We start from the raw sequence: 22,418 nt of genomic DNA on the forward strand, positions 1-22,418 counted from the left end.
TACGTAGATCTACATATATTTTTTTATATTTGTTTGATTGAGGAGTGCAGAACAAAACATTAAAAAAAATATATGTAAGGCTCAAGAATGGGAATGACGGATTTTATGTCCACAAGTCCAAATATAAACATTAAATGATATATGTAGAATATGTTTAATAGTCAAATAACTCAGTTTGCCTCTCCACAAGTCCAGCACACAATTCAACAATTTGGTTTGATTCATGTCTTAGATGACTATACAAAGTTTCGACAACTCTAAATGTTTTTAACGTCTGATGGCGTCTGAAGACATAATCTTGACATTCTGAAATTCTTCTATTTAGTTTTTTGCATTTTCTTTTTTCGTTTGCGGTTTTGTCTTATTTGGTGTCTCCTATATGGCGAAACAATTGGTGGAAGGTTTGCATAAATTTTATCACATAAATTAACACAGTTTGGAGGAAAATCCAATTCAAAGTTGGTGTCAATTCTTGGAAGAAGGTTGTCTTGCTGCGCATCGTTTTAATGTTCAAGAAAACCACTTTTTACGAGCCATGTGTGATTCGTATTGTCTACTTCTGTCTGGGTATGAATGCAATGAATGGACAAAAGGACGAAAGAACGGACGGATGGACCCATGCACCAATCACTATGTACCGTCCAATTTAGAAAGCGGAGTGTATAGTGAATATTAGGCAAAACAAAATGAAAAACATCGTAAAAAAATAGCCGACATATAATTTAACAGGCTTTGCAAGAGGTAAACATGAATATTCCATTTTATCGAATTTAATCGTTGTGTTCTGTTTTGTTGGTGGAGTAATCCGTGATACCAAGAAAAAAAAACTATCGACCCTTCACCGAAACGTAAATTTAACATGCTTGAATAATGATCAAATTGGTGTATGGAATGATTGTAAGGTGTACAAGTCTGTCTGGTAGGTATCTTCTGACCTTGACCTCATTTTCATGGTTCATTGGTCAATGTTAAGTTTTTGTGTTTTTGTCTGTTTTTCAAGTACTATAAGTAAAACGTCAACTATATGTTGTGTATGGATAGATTGTAAGTTGTACATGTCTGTCTGGCAAGTATCATCTGACCTTGACCTCATTTTCAAAGTTCATTGGTCAATGTTAAGTTTTTGTGTTTTTATCTGTTTTTCAAGTACTATAAGCAATAGATCAACTGTATTTGGTGTATTGAATGATTTTAATGTGTACATGTCTGTCTGGAAGGTATCATCTGCCCTTGACCTCATTTTTATGGTTCAATAGTCAATGTTAAGTTTTAGTGTTTTGGTATGTTTTTCAAAAACTAATAGCAATAGGTCAGCTATATTTGTGTATGGAATAATTGTAAGGTGCACATGTCTGTCTTGCAGGTATAATCTGACCTTGACTTCATTTTCATGGTTTATTGGTCAATGTTAAGTTTTTGTGTTTTGGTCTGTTTTTCAATTAGCATACGCAATAGGTCAACTATATTTGGTGTATAAAAAAATTGTATTATATGTCTGTCTGGCACAGTTTATGTGATCTTGACCTCATTGTCATAGATTTTTAATAGTGCTAAGTTTCTGTAATGCTTTTAGTAAAACCTTTATCTTTAAGACTTTCAACATAAAATCAATGGTCAGTAAAGCAGGCGAGACATTTCAGCGTGTGCACTCTTGTTTAGGTATTGTCCCTTTTCAGCTATACATCAAATTGCCAGAATGACCTTTCTAGATAAAATAAAAAGGTAACGATAATAAAATTGAGTATGCCTCTGTTTCATTCTTTTTTTTTTTTTAATTGTCAAGTACACATATTTCTAGTTTTTTTATTAGAATTTTTAGCTACACATTTCTCTATTGAAAATGATATCAAATAAGGAAATGTGGAATGATTGTTAAAGTAGACAACTATCTTACAGAGACCAAATAACGTAAATGTGTACAACTATAGGTCACCGTATGGCCCCCAACAAGGAGCAAAACCTATCCCACACAAAAGCTATAAAAGGCACTGACATGAAAAGTATATTTCAAATAATTTTCAAATAAAAGAACATTTTGAACATTCATCAGTTTTTCGGACCGTTTGATTATAAAGTAAAATGCTTTTTTTCTTTCAAGATATTTTCCCTAACGTCACTCCGAAGGAGAGAGTGTATGCGTCAAAAGAAGGAAACGCCCCAGATGATGATGCACCGATGTGTAGTACGTTTTGTCAATACACAGGCTCACCGAAAATTCGCACATTAATAAGACAAGGTAAAATATATTTATATATATATATATGATATAAAAAAAAGAGGGAAACGGTACAAAGAGGCCATTCAAATTTCAAAGGAAAACTGAAATCACCTTGACAAAAATACGAGACAATTAGAACCAAAGACAATAAATCCGATAAAAAAATAAATACAAAACTAAACACTGAGCAACCGGAATACCACCAAAAACCGAAGTCAATTTCAGGTTGTCCGGAAGGGTAAGTATGTTTTTATGCCAGCTTGACTGTGTAGATTTTAATCCAACCTATGATAGTAAGGGCGTTATTTTTCGGTCTGTGTGTTCTGTAATTTTAAAGGAATTTTACAGAGGAGTTGCAATCATATTAACCTCAAACCCTCTAAAGATGTCAAGTATTGTGTGAACTATTTCGAATATATCCAGAATTGGGATGTAGACTCATATGTTGCCGTGCTATAAATAAGGAATAGTTATAGTGCGAGCTGAGCGTTGTGCACAATTAATATCTATTAAAGTTCTCTTGTTTTAATTTGACGACTTATCGTCTATTCATCATTGAACACAATTTACAACTTCCCGTCCAATCTTATTGCTTGAATTTATCTTCTGAGTTTCAAAGTACATACTTTTCTCGTGAACTTAGTAACAATAGAAAAATCAAGAATATGGAATATACATCCATGACACAAAATCAGTATATGCACAGCATAATACACACAAAAAGCAAAGCAACAGCGCTTGTATTGCTGTTCTCCATCTCCATCTCAAATTCACAATAAAGCCTTCAACACAGAACAAAAACAAATCACCTCGCTGCAAGTTGAAGACGACCCAAGCACCGGTTATTTACTAATAAAAAGCTTTGGTTTCAAAATTATTTTTTTTTAAACAAGTTACAATCATAAAAATAAAGAATTCGAAATATTTTTCGTCATACCTTCATCTCAGAGTACGATGCGATCTTATTATTGTTGTCATTCATCATCCATGCAGTTACTTTCTTTACAAAAAACATATAACATAAAATGTTGTTAAGGGAACTTAAATCAATTTGATTGGACAAGGATTTGTAATATATACTTCAGAAAGAACAATGTCACATAAAAGGAGATTGGTGATCAAATTTTTCTAAAACGTTCTTAAGAAACTTGATCCATTTCATCATGAATTGAAAGATATTGATAACGTCTAATTGAAACTTATAATTAATATATTTAAAGTTGCTTTTGTAAATGTTTGTCAGCTAGACTACTATCTATGGGACTTATTTATCTAAGTTTTGATTTTAGTTTCATTGCAAAATATGTTGTATTTATTCATCATGTTCATAACATGTAGAACGCCCAATGGCACTAAATTATTATGTATCACTTTTAAATGTGTGCGTCCGAATAGCTTTTCTTGATTTACCTTCATATGGACCGCTCAAACCCAAATATTTGAAAGGCAAGGAAGCAGCAGATCTTAAGGAAGTTCGCTACTCAGTTTCAAAATGACAAGCTTTTCATAACACTAGAATATATTGATAGGGGTCTAACAAAGGAACCAAAAGAGCGAGAAAAAAAAAAGGTCCGTGTGCTTGTTTTTGAGATATTAGCCATTGAAATTTTGGCGGGAAAATGTTCTCTCTTGATTTTTCATAGCTTTATCATTGACAAGTTTAAGTTCTCAAAAACTATTAAAAAATGACAAAGATTTTATAAGACTTTTACAGATGCCATATATTTATACATGTTAAAGATTTATAAAAAGAAAAATGGGGTTAGTGGGCATTTAAATGGATAAACCCAGAGGATTCCGAAAATCTGACAAAATTCCAAAACATGACAAGCGAACATCCTTAACATATGACCTGTGAGCTAAATGTATTAAAAGGCAGCCACAAAATTTACTATCTGTACATGTACCTGCTGTTGGGCAATTTATTTTGTCATCTTGTCATGCAAATATAAGTAGATATATCTTTATCTCAGTATAAATAATTTCATCAGCAGCTATCTTCTGTACATTCTGGAGTTAAGGCCATTTGAAACCACCAATTGTTACGTTTGATTTGAAATATAAACCGTCAGGTTTAAAGTTCATGTTTGCAGCGTTTCTAAACTCAAGATATTGTATGGAATCACAGGAAAAGTTCAATGTAGGATAAATGAACTTGATTTACATATTTTTTTCCTGGAAACATCCACCCTCCCTCTTCCCCGTGTAACTTAAATTTGGAAAATATTTATTGATGGCAAAGTGTCTTAATTCCTTCTGTATTAATTTTGAGCCTACCTGACTAGAAATATTAGTGTGAATATGCTAATGCATCAAAAATAATACTTTCACTGTGAAATACTTGTTACATACACTATATTCAGTGTTGAATCTGCATTTTCTATATTCCCATGGGCTATGCATAGAGTTTGGATGTTGTTATTGTTATAAATGATTTTTTTTGTATTATATTAACGGTACCAAATTAACTGCACAAGATGCAAATTTAGAAATAAAATATCTCTCCAGTAATGCTCTAGGCCAAATGCTAATACAAACATTGAAGAGCTGATAAAACCAAAAAGAACCATGAGCAAAGCAAAGCCAGGACAAGAAATCAGAGTTATGCGTTAAATGAATAAATGCATTGTTTAACATGTTTAATAGATATGTAGCTTAAAACTTGATACGTGACCCATTAGTATTGTCAAATATTTATATGAGTGGGCTGTGCAATTGTGCCTTTGATATAAAAATATAAAATCCATAATGATTGTAGTGTACATGAAAAGATCTCTGTAATTTCAAATCTAGATCCTATATTACATTTCTCATCCGTCCTCAATAAATCTATATGACTTAATTTTTCATTCAACATATTCATTTTCATTCATGTAAACAAATGTGGGTTTACCTGTATTATGTTACACTAAAATTGACAATGTCAATTTAAATATAATTTTAATGACATAGATACCATAATACACCTAGTTTTTCAATATTTTCCGTATTTAATGCTCTTCTTATTCGTATATGATTTGGCTTTCAAACTGTTAGAGCACTATCCGATGAGTCTTATATTAACGAATCTCGAATCTGGTGTACAAAATTATAGGACTGGTTTCTTCGATGAGATTTTCACTACTACATACTAGTTGATAAATTTACCAATTTTGCTGTTAACCTAACATTAGTTATATGAAACTCGCCATTAAGCTGTTTATTTCCGCCGTCAGGACGCAAATTGTTTGCATTGAAACTACATACCTTTCGAAATGATTTAATAAAGCAGATGGTATTTAGATCAAAAACGTAATTAAAGACAAATCATATGTGGAAAATAAAATGAGCATATCAACTGACGACTAATATGTGCATCTTATATTATTACAATAACTTTTTTCTTTAAAGGAACTAGTGACGAAATACCTGGTGATGCAGCATTATGTGAACCATGTGACAGCACATGTGAAGTGGGTGTGTATATTTATAAAATGCGTAACCTTAATTGATTGGCAGTAAATCTAACACCTGACCTTCCAAAATATAGGCAATTATTGTGCCATAACATCATTATTTTCTCGTTTTTGTTCAGGTATTTTTATATTTTCTTAGTCTTATATTTATATTTTTTTCAAGTGGACATTTTCATTGTTTTAAATTGCTTCTTAGTAAAATAAAATATATTCGTTTGTCAGTTATATAGCTGTTTTAGGTTTCTTTGTGGTGTTTTTTTTTTTTTTTTATTTATTTCCATTTGTTTATCTTTTTATCCACTAATGTTGGTTTTCCTGATTGAATTGTTTTACACTAGTCTTTGTGGGGCCCTTTATAGCTTGCTGTTTGGTGTGAGACAAGGCTCCGTGTTGAAGTCCGTACTTTGACCTATAATTGTGTACATTTTACACATTGTGACTTGGATTAATAGTTGTCTCATGGGCACTCATATCACATCTTCTTATTTATATTCCCCTATTAAAATGGCATTCATTTGAATAATTAATATATTTCTAAAATTTATCATTTTTATATACAAACGTATGATACTCATGAACAAATGTGTTGCAAGAAAATGAATAAAACATAAATGAGCTCTGAATGAAAGAGGGCCGTAACTGCCCGGAGGAGTTGTAACCTTAACTTGGCTGCAATTACGTAACGCATTAGCATTTTTTTTATAACAGAATAATTTCATTCAGTCATCACCGACGAACTAGTTATTGTCGGATGGTATCATCGGATATGATATTCAAAAGCATCGCCAACGAGCATATATTAGAATTAAACTTTCTTCACCTGGGAGTAACTCTAGAAAAACCTTAATCTTGTAGACAAAAATATTAAAATATATAAAAAGTTAGAGAGAATATTTTTAAACCATAAGCACATACATGTAAACCGACCGGAAAAAGATCCTTTTGTCGGATTTGAAAGGTTGGTTGGAAGAAATGCTATGTTCAACATGTATAAGTTCGTTATTAGTTTTTGAACATTCAAGTCAAACTGGTGGAATTTTCATGAAATATTGTTTTAATGCGTCTTTTGCATGAACTTGACAATAGCCGTGACAGAGAAATTAAACTTGTACAAAACACAATTGTAAGTTATATATGTGACTCTAACTCATTGAAGAAGAACTAATAAAATTTATTTGATAGTATATTTCTTATAATGTCTTTTATAGACACACACACATTGTTCCTAATCAATCAAGCGTGTACATATTTTAATTCGATGTCATTATTAGACGTCGGGACATGCGACATTTGTCATACATATTTTATTCCTAACATAAGTTTCGGTTAAAATGAGCGATGAGACGTGATTTTAATTTGTGTCTCCCCCTTTTTCCCGAAAATAAATATTTATATAATAAAAAACATTAAGATCATGTAAATGAATTTTAGTTTAAAACGGTCATTTTGATCTAACAGGATTTGAAAAGTATAAACAATAAATTATTCAGTAATGACCAGCATTTTATTCAATATCAGACTTTGCGGTATGGGCTTTGCTCATTGTTGAAGGCCGTACGGTGACCAATATTTGTTAATTTCTGTGTCATTTGGTCTCTGGATGAGAGTTGTCTCATTTGCAATCATACCACATCTTCTTATTTTTATATTATCCACTGTGGTATTTAGTAGGATGTTGATGTGTACAGGTGAATAGCAGCTATTGACCAGATGGACTGCAAGCGAATTGCCTGAAAAGTATGATATTTGCCGCAGTGGATAAGTTTGAAAATTAACAGAAAAACTGAAAATGACATAATAATTTATTATTTAGTCTTTTAGAGCTATTCAAATAAAAATGACGCTTCAGATAAAACTTGTTTTACTAGTGATTAATTCATTATATGTGTGTATGACATTGTCAGTTGCTTTTCGACTTATGAGTATGATTATAGTCAGCCTAACTTTTGTTAGAAAGATATATAGGTGAGATACCTAAGTGAAGTATTCGTTACTTCATTAGTACCGACGTCCTTATGAGTTTCTGTTTTAATTATATCTCTTTAACACAAGTAAGGCTTCGGCGGTCGAGTAGTCTAAGTTGCTCGTCTTCAGTAATCACTCTCATGTTAACATTGATATTGTGAGCTCGTGGCAAGAACGTTCGATCTCTATCTTAGTTAACACGGATAGCTAGTAGTTCTGTCGAAGGTTAGTGGTTATCTCCAGGTACTCAAGCATCTTCCGCTAAAATAACATGAAAACTAGGCGCTACGATTTATCCAATTGTGCAAAATGGCGCTTATCACCAGCCAATAAATCAATATTTTACCAAAGTCATTATATGAAACATTCATATATATCATATATTTTTTTTATTTTAAAATAATGTGTCTTTATAGATAGATGCGATCCAAACCCATGTCAGAATAATGGAAGTTGCAAGGATTTCAAAGACGGATACAACTGCAAATGTACTTCTGGTTGGAAAGGAGAAAATTGTACCACGGGTAAAATATTGTAAAAATATTTTCACGCCTTAGTACTGTGTAACATACGTACACATCTATTCAAGAATTCGGTTTTAAACATTAGGCATTATTTTTTTTATAATTAATATGTAATCCATGCTGAGGATGTATGGATTACGCTTAGAACCAATAAATGACAATGTGCTATTTAATTCGAATTCTGAACTAAAGAGAGACCATGGTCGAGCAAGCAATAACGTTTGGATCTCGAACTGGTGTTCATGTAATCCAACTTCAAATGTGTTTGTAAAAGACACGAGACGCGTGACAGACATATCAAATCATATGCCTTGAATCTTTGAAGAGGTTTTACTTTTATTGCAAACTTTAAATGTTCATCACAGCAAGACTGTCTGATTAACTAATTTCATGAGAATATATACCAATGAGGTTCAATTGCATAGAGATTATATGACTATTAGTAAAATTATATTTGAAAAATATGTACTTATAATATTTTTTTTTAATTATTTTGAATGGTTTTAACAACTACACATATAATTAATATGTCAATAGTATGTTTGATATTTAGGAATATATATATATAAGGGACCTGCCTTTTCTATGAAATATATTTATGGGTAGGGATTCTTTAATAAGTCAATTTATAAATTGGGCTGATTTTGAAACCCAAGTCAGACGTCAGACGTCCGTACCCATGTTTCCTCTACAAAATAACCAAACACAAAAACTGACTTGATTTTGATACTGCAAAGCACTCCGTACCTTGTTGGAAAGTGTAAACTTGTTTAGTTACGTGTGTGTTTTGTTTTTTTTTTTTTTTTTTGGTTGAAAATCTATAAAAATTGTCTTTTAAACTTTACCAAATGAAATAATGTCTAAAATTGTATATTTGTATCTTTTACCTACCAGATGGAAAAAAACTATTGCGCCCATCAGAGTTTTTTCAAGCATAACTGTAGAAAATAAACATATTCAGAAAAAATTGTCATCTGAACAGAAATCAATGTGACACGCTTTGTTTTCTACATTGGTTTCGAAGCTGATGAACTGGATTAACGAGAAAAAGTCAGTTTTCCGTATCGTTATCATTTACATTATCAGACTTGATTAAATGAATTAAGTTGACAGGTCATAAATTAAACTAAGTTTTCAACTCAATGTTGACCTTTCTTTGGCCATTTTTTGTTTTGAAGCTCTTATAGGTTATATGTTGTTGGGTTTTATTTTATTGTTGCTTGCTTTACATTCGTGTGTTTGATTGTTTTGTTATTTGTCTTGCCTTACGATCGTCCGGTTTTATCTTTTACGGGGCTGTCGATAATCTTTGGAAATATATAACGAACATATCTGTTACTTCGTTGTTTAGTAGTCATTGTTTGTACGCCACACGTATATTTTTCCCGTATAAGTTTACACCACGATTTCAGGAACAATATTGATTCAAATTGATATACATTTCTAGAAATAATAATATGAATCGAATGAGAGGAAAATGTCAACAAGATAGTACCCGAACACAACTTTAAGACCAAAAAGCAATCGTGCTCAGTAAAACAAAATCCTCTCTACTAAACGCAGCTTGTAAATCTATCAGCGGAACATATAAAATTAGAATATAAAGACCACATACTGCATCCCATGTATGTGGTGCTTTCATATTTAAATAACAAAGAACGTACTAGCTTATAGTAAAAAAGGTACACAAATAATGGACTCCAAGGCAAATTGAAAAGGGGGAAGTCCATAAAAACTGACAAAATCAAATGCTATCAATCGACGAAACAAGTTTCAACAGGTCAAATTAACAAGAAAGTACGATTTGAGAGTACTCGCAGTTACTGAAAGCTAGTTAAAAGCCAAAAACAATTAATAATAAAAAATCATGCATCAGAGACTAAAATCAATTAAAACACATTCAAGGGATTTAGTGTTTTAACGCATTGGACAGTCAAAGAAGCCATGACTTGTGCAATGCCAAAATAAAAGTATCGACAGACAGTAGGATAGTTAGGATTTAACCTAATAATAAATATGTATCATGTTATATATAGATAAAGCAATCTCTATACAGAAAATAAACGTGGATGTTTATTTAAACATCCCCAAAAACCAGTCGAAAAGAATACAAATTTAGTTATGTTTTAATTTGTTGATGACAAAATCGATGTTAGTGCCAATGTAAACAATATTCAAAAATCTTATTACAACATTAATAAGATAACCTTTACTAATAAGTTTGTTTAAAGGTTCGATGAGTTAACACGGATCACATAGTGATTTCCGTGCTTTTAGTACAATATTACCATAAAATTTAGGATGTGAAATATCATTTTTAATAAGTTTTCCACAGGTACAGTCAAATTTAAGAATCACATCTTCATATCTATGAAAGAATGTAGTAAATGTTTTAAGTAATTAGTGGTAACAAAATCCCTGACTTAATAATTTACCAGTGATTCTTTAAAATCTATGACGTCACTACACACACGGGCATAACGAACAATGTATGCCTATTTTTATATTTTCAACCCGTTAGATTACTCTCTTAGAAGTCACGCAGCTTATACCTTTTTGAATCATCATAAGCCTTACCCGACCTCCAAGATCTATATGTACATTTTTTTTATAATATTTGACAACATTTTTGCAAAATCTTGATTTCTTGAACAAAAGCACTTACAATGGGTATTTTCTATTGAAATTGAATATGTTTTAGCATGTCATAATTTTTTTACGACGTGATATTGTTTAGTTTTTGTTAAATTTTTTTTACGTAATAAAGCTACCATCCGTCTATTAAAAGCAGTATTCTTTAACTTCACTTTCCGCGATGTAGATGTTCTCTCATTAAATAAATTAAAAGTTGGTGACTATGTTGAACGCATCTATCCCATCGAACTTGAGATAAAGGATACAACAGATACAGATAAGTAAGCATCATATCTTGACTCATCTATAGCAATTGACCATGAGGGTCGGTTGAAAATAAAACTTTTCGACAAAATATATGATTTCAGCTTCCAAATTGTGAACTTTCAATTTCTATGTAGCAACATTCCAGCAGCGCCTGTATACGGAGTATATATCTCCCAGTTGATACGATATTCCAGGGCTTGTATTCCCTATCATTATTTCCTTGATAGAGGGTTGCTGCTCACAAGGAAGCTATTAAACCAAGAGTTCCAAGCGATGAAGTTGAAGTCATCCCTTCGTGAGTTTTACGGACGCCATCACGAATTACGAAGATGACGATTGATATGTTCCAATTGTCGTAACTAATACCTCGTCCACTTTCCCTTATGTTGCTTACCGAGTTAGACATATCACCAGGTTTGTAATTGCATGAGCAAAACGACGGGTGTCACATGTGGAGCAGGATCTACTTTCCATTCCGGAGCACCTGAGATCACCACAGTTTTGGTGGGGTTCGTTTTGCTCAGTCTTTGGTTTTATATGTTGTGTTTTGTGTACTGTTGTTTGTCTGGTTGTCTTTTTCTTTTTTAGCCAGGGCGTTGTCAGTTTTCTTTTCGACATATCAGTATGAATGTCCCTTTGGCATCCTTCGCCTCTCTTTTTACGCATCAAATATGAATCCGTTACAATTTAATTCCACTAGATACAAATGTCGACAATGTATGTTTATTTTGTGATTCTCGGAGACAACCTAATCAAAATTTTTAACATTCTCACAATATTTGACGAGCTGATATTACCGAAATACGCCCAAAATATGGCTTATTCCGGACAAAAGAACAAACTCTGCTCATGACGGAGATACATGCAGCAATTTTTCTATTGTTTTATTTCGGCAATTTTCAAAACAATATCCATATGAAACGTTTTATTGCTAACGCCACCTGATTATAAATACAATGTAGAGGGTCTGGATGGAAGTTCTTCTTTTAATAGATATTGCAATATTCCCGATTTCTCTACATTTAAGCACATTTGTCTTTATTTTTTTTATTTTTTTTTTTTGGCCCATTATTTTGATTTATGTAAACCCCATCAAGACCTTGGTGTATGTTTTTTCACCAAGTTCGCTCGAAAATCTAGAAGGAAATGTATATCAACCATTTGCATCCATTTGAACCAAGACCAAAACAGTACATCCTATATTGGTTTATGTCGAGTGAGCTTGAACGAGGTACACACTATCTATTTTTACTTAGATATGTCGATTGTTGCTGATGTTACGAATTCTGAAATAGAAGATTTTTAATCCTGCATTATTCATCGAAATTATGGTATTTTATCGCTTACAATGTAATTAAATCAATTTTGATAACTTTATCTATATTAGATAACGTAGCTGCAAATCGAATTATATATATTGAAACTGAAACAAAAACAACAATGAATATTTTTAATTTTCGTCCTTAGTCTTTTAAGAATCACTTGTTAGAATATACAAAATACACAGTCAGATATCTAAAATCTATAAGAACAAAACTGAAAATGGACCATGCAATCATGTATATATACACAATGAACATATAATTCATGGTCAAAGTAAAGAACATCTAAATACCTGAAATATACAAGCTATCAATTAAAACAGTGAAAAACTAGTCAGCCTAAAATGAAAAGCATACATAACAAGAATTAGACAAACAATACTATATCACTGCAGGTTTCGCATCTGCTCAATTATTAACAGGTGTCCTTATATCGGTACTTTTTGTCAAAGCCCCCGTTGTCATTGTAAGCCTTTTTTCAAACATATATAAATATTGTTTCCGAACTTTGAATTTTGACAAAAGATCAATTCCTTTGATGGACAGACTACAAATATCGCTAACGGAGTATTTTTTTTTTTTTATATTTTACGAAGGTTTATCTGTTAACAACAATTTTCCATCCCTATTTAACATATTTGCAAAATTATAACAAGAACCTGCAAAAAATACATTGTTTCCGCCCTTAGCCTTGTTTAGGCCGGGGACAAGCTTGGCCTAAGATAGAGTTGTTTCCCTTTGGCAAACTCTTTAAATAAAAACAATTTCGGTAGTAAAAAAATTTCTTATGAACGACATTGGTTCTATCGAACCAAATCAGGATAGTTAAAAACCAATCAATTGCATAAAATAAACTTTTTTTCATTCTAACCAAAGGGTCAAGTTTGAAAATGACCATCATGCTGTTTTTTGCGGTTTTATTTATATTGTATTGATTGTACTAGGTGTTTGGGAATGGTAATCATTTTCGGCTCGAAATGGTTGATCAGTAAAATGTTTCGTTTGATTCTATGATCACTATATTATACTACACTATGCATCTGTCATGTTTGTTTTTCGTAAATTGATTTTTTTTTTAATTAGTTCGTTTGTTTTCTCTTTTAAATTGTTTCACATTTTTTATGTCTGGACCTTTTACAACAGACTATATGATATGGGTTTCTAGTTTTTGAAAGCCGCTGACCTATAATTGCTTAAATCTACATCATTTGAACGCTGATGGATAGTTGTCTTATACACAATCATACTACTGTATATTTCGGAGTTGAGTGTGGCGTTCATTTTGCTGAACTAGTACAAGTATACATTATTGTTTGGGGGGCAGATGAAGCAAGCCTCCGGGTGAGGATTTTTCTCGCTGCATTGAAGAAGCATTGGTAGCCTTGGGCTGTTTTCTGCACTTTGGTTGGGTTGTTGTCTCCTTGACAATTTCCCAGTTTCGAGTCTCGATTTGACATCTCCTGATGTCCTTATACCGATATATTTGATGATATTACGTACACGTTACAGTTATGACTCTCTATTGAATAAAACTTCATTTCTTTTACAGCGAAAACATCTTCCTCAGTCGGGTGGATAGTAGTAGTTGTATCAGGAGTGACTGTCGTAGTTGTAGCTGTAGTTGTGTTGGTAATAATTGTGGTGGTATTGAGAAAAAGAAGGTAATTTTACAACGCGTACAATAATACCTCTTCACGTTTAATGTCTTGACACCGATTTACACACCTCAACTGATTCCTCTTGCACTGATTTAAAGTCGGTTGATAGTTGTTTCATTACAATTGTAAAATTGAGAATGGGAATTGGGAACGAGTTAAAGAAACAACAACCCGACCAAAGAGCAGAAAACAGCCAATGGGTCTTCAACACAGCGAGAAAATCCCGCACCCGGAGGTGGGATTTAGCCGGCCCCTAAATAAACAAATGTACTAGTTCAGTGAAAATGGACGTCATACTAAACTCCAAAACATATAAATGAACTAAATTAAAAAAACATACAAGACCTACCCCTATACCTCTAGTCAATGTAGAATAAACAAACACAGAGCAATACGCGCAGTAAAATTCAGTTTAAAAGAAGTCTGAGTCCGATGTCAGAATAGGTAACAAAATGACAATGATACATAAATTAACAAAGGACTACTAGCAGTTACTGACATGCCAGCTCCAGACTTCAATCAAACTGATTGAAAGATTATGTCTTCATCATATGAACATCAACCACAATCCCTCCCGTTAGGGGTTTAGTATCATACCATCATAAAATATATGAGAAGAACATAACCCGTATCATGCCAACAATTGGTTTTAGAACAAATGTGTTTATTTCATATTCAACAACCCTATGAGTGAATCAATATTAATACCAAAATATGTCATCTTCAATGACCTGACAACAGTATCGTAGCTATATCCCTTCTGAATAAGTCTGTTTAAAGATTTGGTTAGCTATTGAAATGAATGCCGACATTTTGTGCTTTGTAAAGAATATTACCAAAAATGATTGTATGTGAAATACCTGAACGTATAAGATGTCTGCATGTTGATTTATATTTACGAATAATGTCCTTGTACCGATGATAAAATTTAGTAAATGTTTTGACTAGTTTGTGATGTCGAGAACCCTGGTTTAATAATTTTTAAGTAATACAGAGATTTCTTTCGCTAAAATCAAATGCGTTGTTACATACACGAGCGAATTGAACAAGTTGAGATATATTAACACCATAAGATGGTGACAAGGGAACGTCACCATCTAAAAATGGATAATTAACAATAGGAAATGAAAAATCATCTCTTTTATCATAAATTTTGGTATTAAGCTTTTAAGCTTCCCGTTAAAGATATAAATATCAAGATCCAGGAAAGGGCAGTTTTCATTGTTAGTATTAGCTTTATATAAAGTCAAATCGGCAGGATAAATCTCTTTAGTGTACATACTGAAGTCGTCATTATTGAGAGCCAATATATCATCCAAATATCTAAAAGTGTTATTAAATTTTTGTTGTTTCGATGGATCTTTGCTGATTTTAGTCATAAATTGTAACTCATAACAATACAGAAACAGGTCCGCAATAAGTGGTGCACAGTTAGTCCCCATTGGAATTCCGATAACTTGACGATATACAGAATCTCCATAGCGAACAAAAATGTTATCTAGTAAAAATTCAAGGGCAGTTATAGTATCAATGCAGGTCCAATTGACATAGTTCTTTTCTTTTTTTTTTTGTTACTAAAAAGTTACCTAAAAGAGTTTGAACATATATATTCACATTCTGACTTTTTAAATGCCCATTTAATTAGGTGTGTGAATTTTTTCTTAATAAGATTATGAGGCAAAGTGGTATATATCGTAGAAAAATCAAAACTTTGAATTATTAAGTAAGTAAAATAGACAGTTTAGTAGTGGAACAATGGCTTGAAGACGAAATCAATATATATTTGTAAGGTGTTTTGTGCAGCTTCGGAAGCCAGTACATAGTTGGAACTTTCATTGTATTTGGTGCTGCTTGTAAAGAGGTAGCTAAAAGTTTAGGTTTGTTACAGATGTCATTTTCCGAATATGGAGTCAGTTGGAATGTAGGTGAATTCGTGATTTCCTTTTGCAGAACCTCAATGTAAAATTTACCTCAAACAATAATGATATTATTAGCAGCCTTATCAGCCGGGACAAAAACAAATTCCTTGGCGAGTTCTTTTAACTTATGTTTGATACGAGAAATAGGGCTATTACGGTTGTTGTTAGGAGTAAAATGTTCTTTAAAACGTTGTATACGTATATCAACTATGGTCATTGCTAAATTAAAAAAAGAATCTAAGGATTTCTTGTCAGCTTTTTCGTATTTTATCCCATTTCGGGCAGTAAGTACGGAGTTAGTCGTAGATGATGTTACGACACTCAATCCAATAAATAATTGGCGGGGGACGATATTTAGGTCCTTTACTGAGGAATGATTTCAACTCTCAGTCACGAACGATGTTAAGGTCTCCTGTTGTAACATGGGAACTGGGGCCATAAATGTATTCGGAATTACTGCAATTTCATGACGTAGGTGTATTGTCACTGATATTTACATCTTTACACACTTCGCTATAATTAAACACATATTTCCGGGTATATTTTTTGTTAACATAAGAAATAAGAGGGAGTTCAGTATTATCAAAATAACCAGGAATTTGTTCTTTAACAGAATGTTCATTAAAAATACCAGTAATATTTACAAAATCAAAACCTTAATTGACATATTTGATATTAATAAAATGTTTTTTGTTATCTTCAGGGCGATCAATTTTCGGACACAGTTTAGAATAACAATATGCAATTATAATTTGGACGATTTCATACTTAGGACTGCAATATGGAATTGTGTTGCAATCCTCTAAAATTCGATGTAATTTATTAACAGGTAAAGAACAGAGCTTGGTTTACAGATAATGTCTGAACCAGCTCGTTGGTTTCGTGGTAGTGTGACTTTAAATTTATCTCTGAAAGAGCCATCGAATATTATACTACATCTCCTTGTGTTAATATACCGATATATTTTATTCTATTACGTACATAATACATTTATGGCTCTCTATTATATATAGAAATGCATCTTCATCAGTCGGGTGGATAGTAGCACATCTTTCGATTTATCATTATTCATTAACACTATACAAATAATGTGGTGTTGTAAAATATAGAATAATACATTCCTGAAATGTAAAGAGTAGACAATGATATGCAAGAAATAAAAAATACAGAAATATGGCTTAAATCTTAAGAGTAAGGAAATGAATACACCATACCCAGACTCTCGTGATTGTTAAAAAGACAACTATTAAATGCATATATGTACCACCAGATTATATAACTGATTGAAAAACAATGTGTATGTTACTGTATAATATTGCTAGAACATTCGCGGTGTTTGTTTGCGAACCATTTATTCCTAGTGAGTGATTTTGTATCATTCTTTTCATGTTGTACATAACATGTTGTCTTTGGTCAAGTTGATAATAGAATCATTATAGATACTAGGATTGAAATTTTGTACGCCAGACGTGCGTTTCGTCTACAAACGACTCATCAGTGACGCTTGATTAAAAAAAAATTAAAAAGTAGTGTTGATATTTATTTTGTGGTATTTGATCAATAAGATATTCATCACTTCACATACTTTATGAAGTTCAACCAAACAGCATCTCAACAAGTTTTCTTGTCTCGTTTACATTTTTCTAAGTTAATAGTTTTTAAAAATTGGTATATTCAAATACTTTATAAGTTGACCATCAAAATTATATAAACTTCAATATTCAATATTTTGTGGTTAGACTTTCGGTTATTAATTAAAACTTTGTTCTAAAACATTTTTGCTCTAAGACTACATAAAATATAGTTTTACTAATATATAGCTTTCTGTTCCCTCAATTAAAGTATACTTCACGGTTGATGCACAGAAGTTATGATATTTTAGTTAAATGATCACATGTTCTATAATTAACATGTATTACAGAGCCGGAATCTTTATATTCTACTGTCAAATATAATATTTTTAAAAAATCATCGATACATGTGTAATTAAAAAGTGAGTATTTATGTATTTCTTAACATTTCAGCTGATACTAAAGTAAAATATAATGCATGTTTTCCTAAGCTCAAAAAAGAATCAGGTCATGATCCCACTACCAGCATGAGAACGCGATCGTGTATCCCGGAATCCGTGGAAAACCTTACATATCAGTCTTTTATTTCTTTCTGTTTCTAAATGTACCGCCATTTAATACAAAGCCCCTCTGTTATTGAATGAAATAAGTAAATAGTAAACAAATTATCAACAAATTTAGCTATGTTGTCGTTAATCTAGACGGCAAATACATGTTGATTGAATAAAAACGTCAGTTCAAAACATGATTATGATATGTAACTAAAAAATGTTAAACATGCCCAATACTTTTTCAATATTTTTTTTAATTATTCAAATATGAGCACATCTCATATACATCTTTAAGTAGTCAGTTTTGATTAGTGAAAAATGAAAATGTCAAGGTTTAACATACATGTACCTATAAAAGCCTTAAAGGAATAGTGACACTTATTTGGGTTGATTTCTAAGAAGAAACACTTTTTAGACATTTTTGATTTAAAAGTACCGCACAGATGCTCTATCTTTCTAAATTTCAAACGTTGCCAGAAACAAAGGGGAGAAGATACCAATGAGAAAATTAGAAACCAGACAACACCATTGTCAAAATTCATTAAAACAGACAACATTCGACAACATACTACACGGAAAAATAGCAGATTCAGCAACACGAACTCAATCTATGCCATGGGAGGTCCAAAAGCTCTGAAAGGTTAAGCAAGTCCTGCTTCATTAGTGACACCAGTGATACATTAACGTAACTTTCATATATATTGCAGAAAATCAACATTTGGAGTGACCAAGAGGAATATCAACACTAGTTCAGATGATCATAAAAACGGGGAAAATGAACTTAAGGAAGTAGAACAAAAGCTTGTTGCAAAGACGTAAATCGGTGAAATCGAAAAAATCACATGGACAAGACACTAATACCCTGTTTGTTGAACTAGAACTAGTAGATAAGCATCATGAATCTAACTGTGATACTGTTGAAACAGAAGCAAACGAGCAACATCCTGTTATTGATAGACAGTCTGCAGCAAAGGAAACAGTGAACAACAATGCATAAAACCTAACATATTTAATTCCTAACAAGTCAATTGTAATTATAAAAAGTTACTGTCATTTGTATAGAACATCTCCATGTCTGTTAGTGTATCAGCATATTCCCGCTTAGAATGTAGCAAAATAAAATAACAAAAGAAGATGCGGATATATGTCAATGATAAAGCAACCAAACTGCACAAAACGGTCTTCCCTTTGTATAGTTTAGTTGATTAATTGTTAACTGTATCGGCAGACCTAAAATGTTCAAGATGATACGTATCCCAAAAACTAACTTATTTTGAAAGGTGGTTGTATTTGGACTTCTCTAGGCCGACTGTAAACCTCTTGATATTGTGCCGTCAGCTTTGCTGTATGGAATGTCAACTAACGCCTGCGCCTCCGGGTAGAATGAGGACGAAATATTCGATTTTCAGAGATAAATTCAAAGTCACACTACCACGACACCAACGAGCTGGTTCAGGGTAAAAAGATATCAATGGCCAAACAATGAAGAAAAACATAGTATGACAACAAATTGGTACAAAACAACATAAATCAACTGTCGAAATATTTTACAACGAGAACACCCTTAATGCTTGTGTGGTCAAGTTAAGTGAGGACAGCGTCCAAATTTGATTTGATCTGTTCAGTATTAATCACGACAATTAAAAATCAGTGAAATAGTTATTGGGATAGCATTTTAATATAATTATCATATTTCAGAAATACCCCGAGAATTATGATAAATCATACACTATTAGCGTGTCCTCATGCACTGGTAAAAAAGAACAAATAACTGTTGATATAAGATTGAGAATGGAAATGGGGAATGTGTCAAAGAGACAACAACCCGACCATATGAGCAGACAACAGCCGAAGGCCACAAATGGGTCTTCAATGCAGCGAGAAACTCCCGCACCCGGAGGCGTCCTTAAGCTGGCCCCTAAACAAATATGTATACTAGTTCAGTGATAATGGACGTCATACTAAACTCCAAATTATACACAAGAAACTAAAATAAAAAAAGATACAAGACTAACAAAGGCCAGAGGCTCCTGACTTGGGACAGGCGCAACAATGCGGCGGGGTTAAACATAAATTTTTATATCTCAACCCTCCCCCTATACCTCTAGTCAATGTAGAAAAAACAAACGTACAACAGTACGCACAGTAAAACCCAGTTTAAGAGAAATCCGAGTCCGATGTCAGAATAGGAAACAAAATGACAATAATACATAAATAACAACAGACTACTTGCAGTTACTGACATGCCAGCTCCAGACCTCAATTAAACTGATTGAAAGATTATGTCTTCATGATATGAATATCAGGCACAATCCCTCCTGTTAGGGGTTTAGTATTATACCATCATAAAATATATGAGAAGAACATAACCCGTGTCATGCCAACAACTGGTTTTAGAATAAATATGTTTAATTCCGATGCAAAGACCCTATAAGTGAATCAATATTAAAGCCAAAATAAGCCATCTTTAATGACCTGACAACAGTATCGTAACTATATCCCTTCTTAATAAGTCTGTTTAAAGGTTTTGTTAGCTTTTGAGGTGAATACTGACATTTTTGTGCTTTGTAAATATTATATTTCATGCATTGTACTTTCGAGTTGATCAACATCGAACAATCACAGACTATGAAACTGTTTAAGTCTTATATAGGGATCACTTCAAAAAGTAACAAAAGTTACAAGAAAATCTCTGATCTATAAAATGATACTACAATTGCAAAGGTTTTCAACGCTTAACGTATAGGCTTTTGTATTCTTCAATTTGTATGACGTAAGTAAATCACGATGTTTTCGTTTTTTTTTTCCATCTTAGTGTCATTGCAATAAATATAAAGTTTATGATCAAATAGTGTAATAAACAAAATATGCTTCATTTGATAGCATTTTGTATATAAAAGGGTAAGAATATGTACATGTATGTTTTTTCTAATAATTGCCTTATAAACCAACCAATCAGTCAGGAGAAAATATTCACACACATAAACATATCAATAAAACCATACTCATGAACGGATTTGTTTTATATACATCAAAAGTCATTTCATTCGAAAATCGAGAAAAAAATACACATAAAAAAATAATTAATGACAATCATCAATTTGATATTTAATATTTCCTACAACTACTTTCTTTTCTCGATTTTAAAAATGTTTCTGAAATTTGTTTCGTGTTTATTTCGGGTTTTTTTAACACATAAACATAAAAAAAGAAAAGAAAGCGAATGCAATACACAGAAATACATAGTTTTGGCCTTTTTATAAAACACGAAGATACAATTATCGTTTTTAACGTGTGACAATATGATACTTAGAAGTTTGAAACTTCATAGAGTTAACTTGACTTAAAAATAATCAGATCTTGTTATCAAAAGTAAATAAAGTATCTCCTTAATATTCTTTTAACATCAATTAATTTTGATGGTGTATTTTTTATCACTAGACCATCAAGATGAAATGATGTTAAAAGCATAATAAACTGTGTACAGTTCAGATGTTGAAATTAAAACTAGTTAAAACGTATCAATTTAAATGATTAAAAACTGATAAAATCAAATTAAAAATGAGATACTTTATTAACGCTTGAAAAAAAAAATTTGATTTATTGTTATGTCATGTTATGTCATGTTAAACTAAATAAACTTCTATTATAGATTTCAAGTAGTTAAAGTTTCATATTTACAATGATCGTATTTCTCCATTTAAAAAAAATCTCTTGAGTGACGGTTTCTAGATTTGATGAATTAAAGCCATTTTTAGCCAATGTCTGCCTTTAAAACTATAAAGTCTACTACAAAATCTAAAGATAAATCAACACGAGGCCACAACAAAAGGACAATAATTCAGGAGCTGTCCACAGATACACATATCCTGTTTACTAGTGAATATATTGCACCTGTTGTGTTGTACGCATCAAGTTATATCCGGTGACTCCTAGTATTCCGTTATAAGCCACAATTGAAAGGCGGTAGTTTTTATTTGGTGAAGCCAAGGCGTTTTAGAAAACCAAGCGTGTACCGATTTATAAGTAGGCTTACTTTTAGAATGATTTTATTTAATTTCCTAGCTAGCAACACCAACAGAAATCCATTTCTTTCTCATATCCAGTGGCGTTTAAAAGTGATAGTAATTTTAATTGTATCGTATCGCACATGCAACCCAATTTTACTCGAATTAGAAAATGGGTTTATTTACAAAGCAAAATGAAGATCGTCATGATACATGTAGCTAGAATGATTGTGTATTGCTTTACGCGACATCAGTTCTAAAAAGGCTTTATCGCAACGAGAGTCATACAAAGGTACCAAGCTTTTATTTGTGTTTGTCAGACGCGCG

General features: G+C 32.1%; 1 protein-coding gene across 1 annotated transcript in view; it reads left to right on the forward strand.

Moving 5' to 3' along the window:
• LOC127714525 (uncharacterized) overlaps window positions 1–21,167 on the forward strand; it is a 40,229-nt gene extending 19,062 nt beyond the window's left edge. The window contains exons 4-8 of the mRNA XM_052220613.1: window positions 2,099–2,236; window positions 5,609–5,674; window positions 8,055–8,162; window positions 13,935–14,046; window positions 18,792–21,167. Coding sequence (XP_052076573.1) covers window positions 2,099–2,236; window positions 5,609–5,674; window positions 8,055–8,162; window positions 13,935–14,046; window positions 18,792–18,903 — 536 coding nt within the window. The 3' untranslated portion in view covers window positions 18,904–21,167. The remainder of the gene's footprint in view (window positions 1–2,098; window positions 2,237–5,608; window positions 5,675–8,054; window positions 8,163–13,934; window positions 14,047–18,791) is intronic.
• The last annotated feature ends 1,251 nt before the right edge of the window (window positions 21,168–22,418 follow it).

Source organism: Mytilus californianus, unplaced genomic scaffold (genome assembly GCF_021869535.1).
Source record: "Mytilus californianus isolate M0D057914Y unplaced genomic scaffold, xbMytCali1.0.p SCAF_9, whole genome shotgun sequence".
Classification (NCBI taxonomy): domain Eukaryota; kingdom Metazoa; phylum Mollusca; class Bivalvia; order Mytilida; family Mytilidae; genus Mytilus; species Mytilus californianus.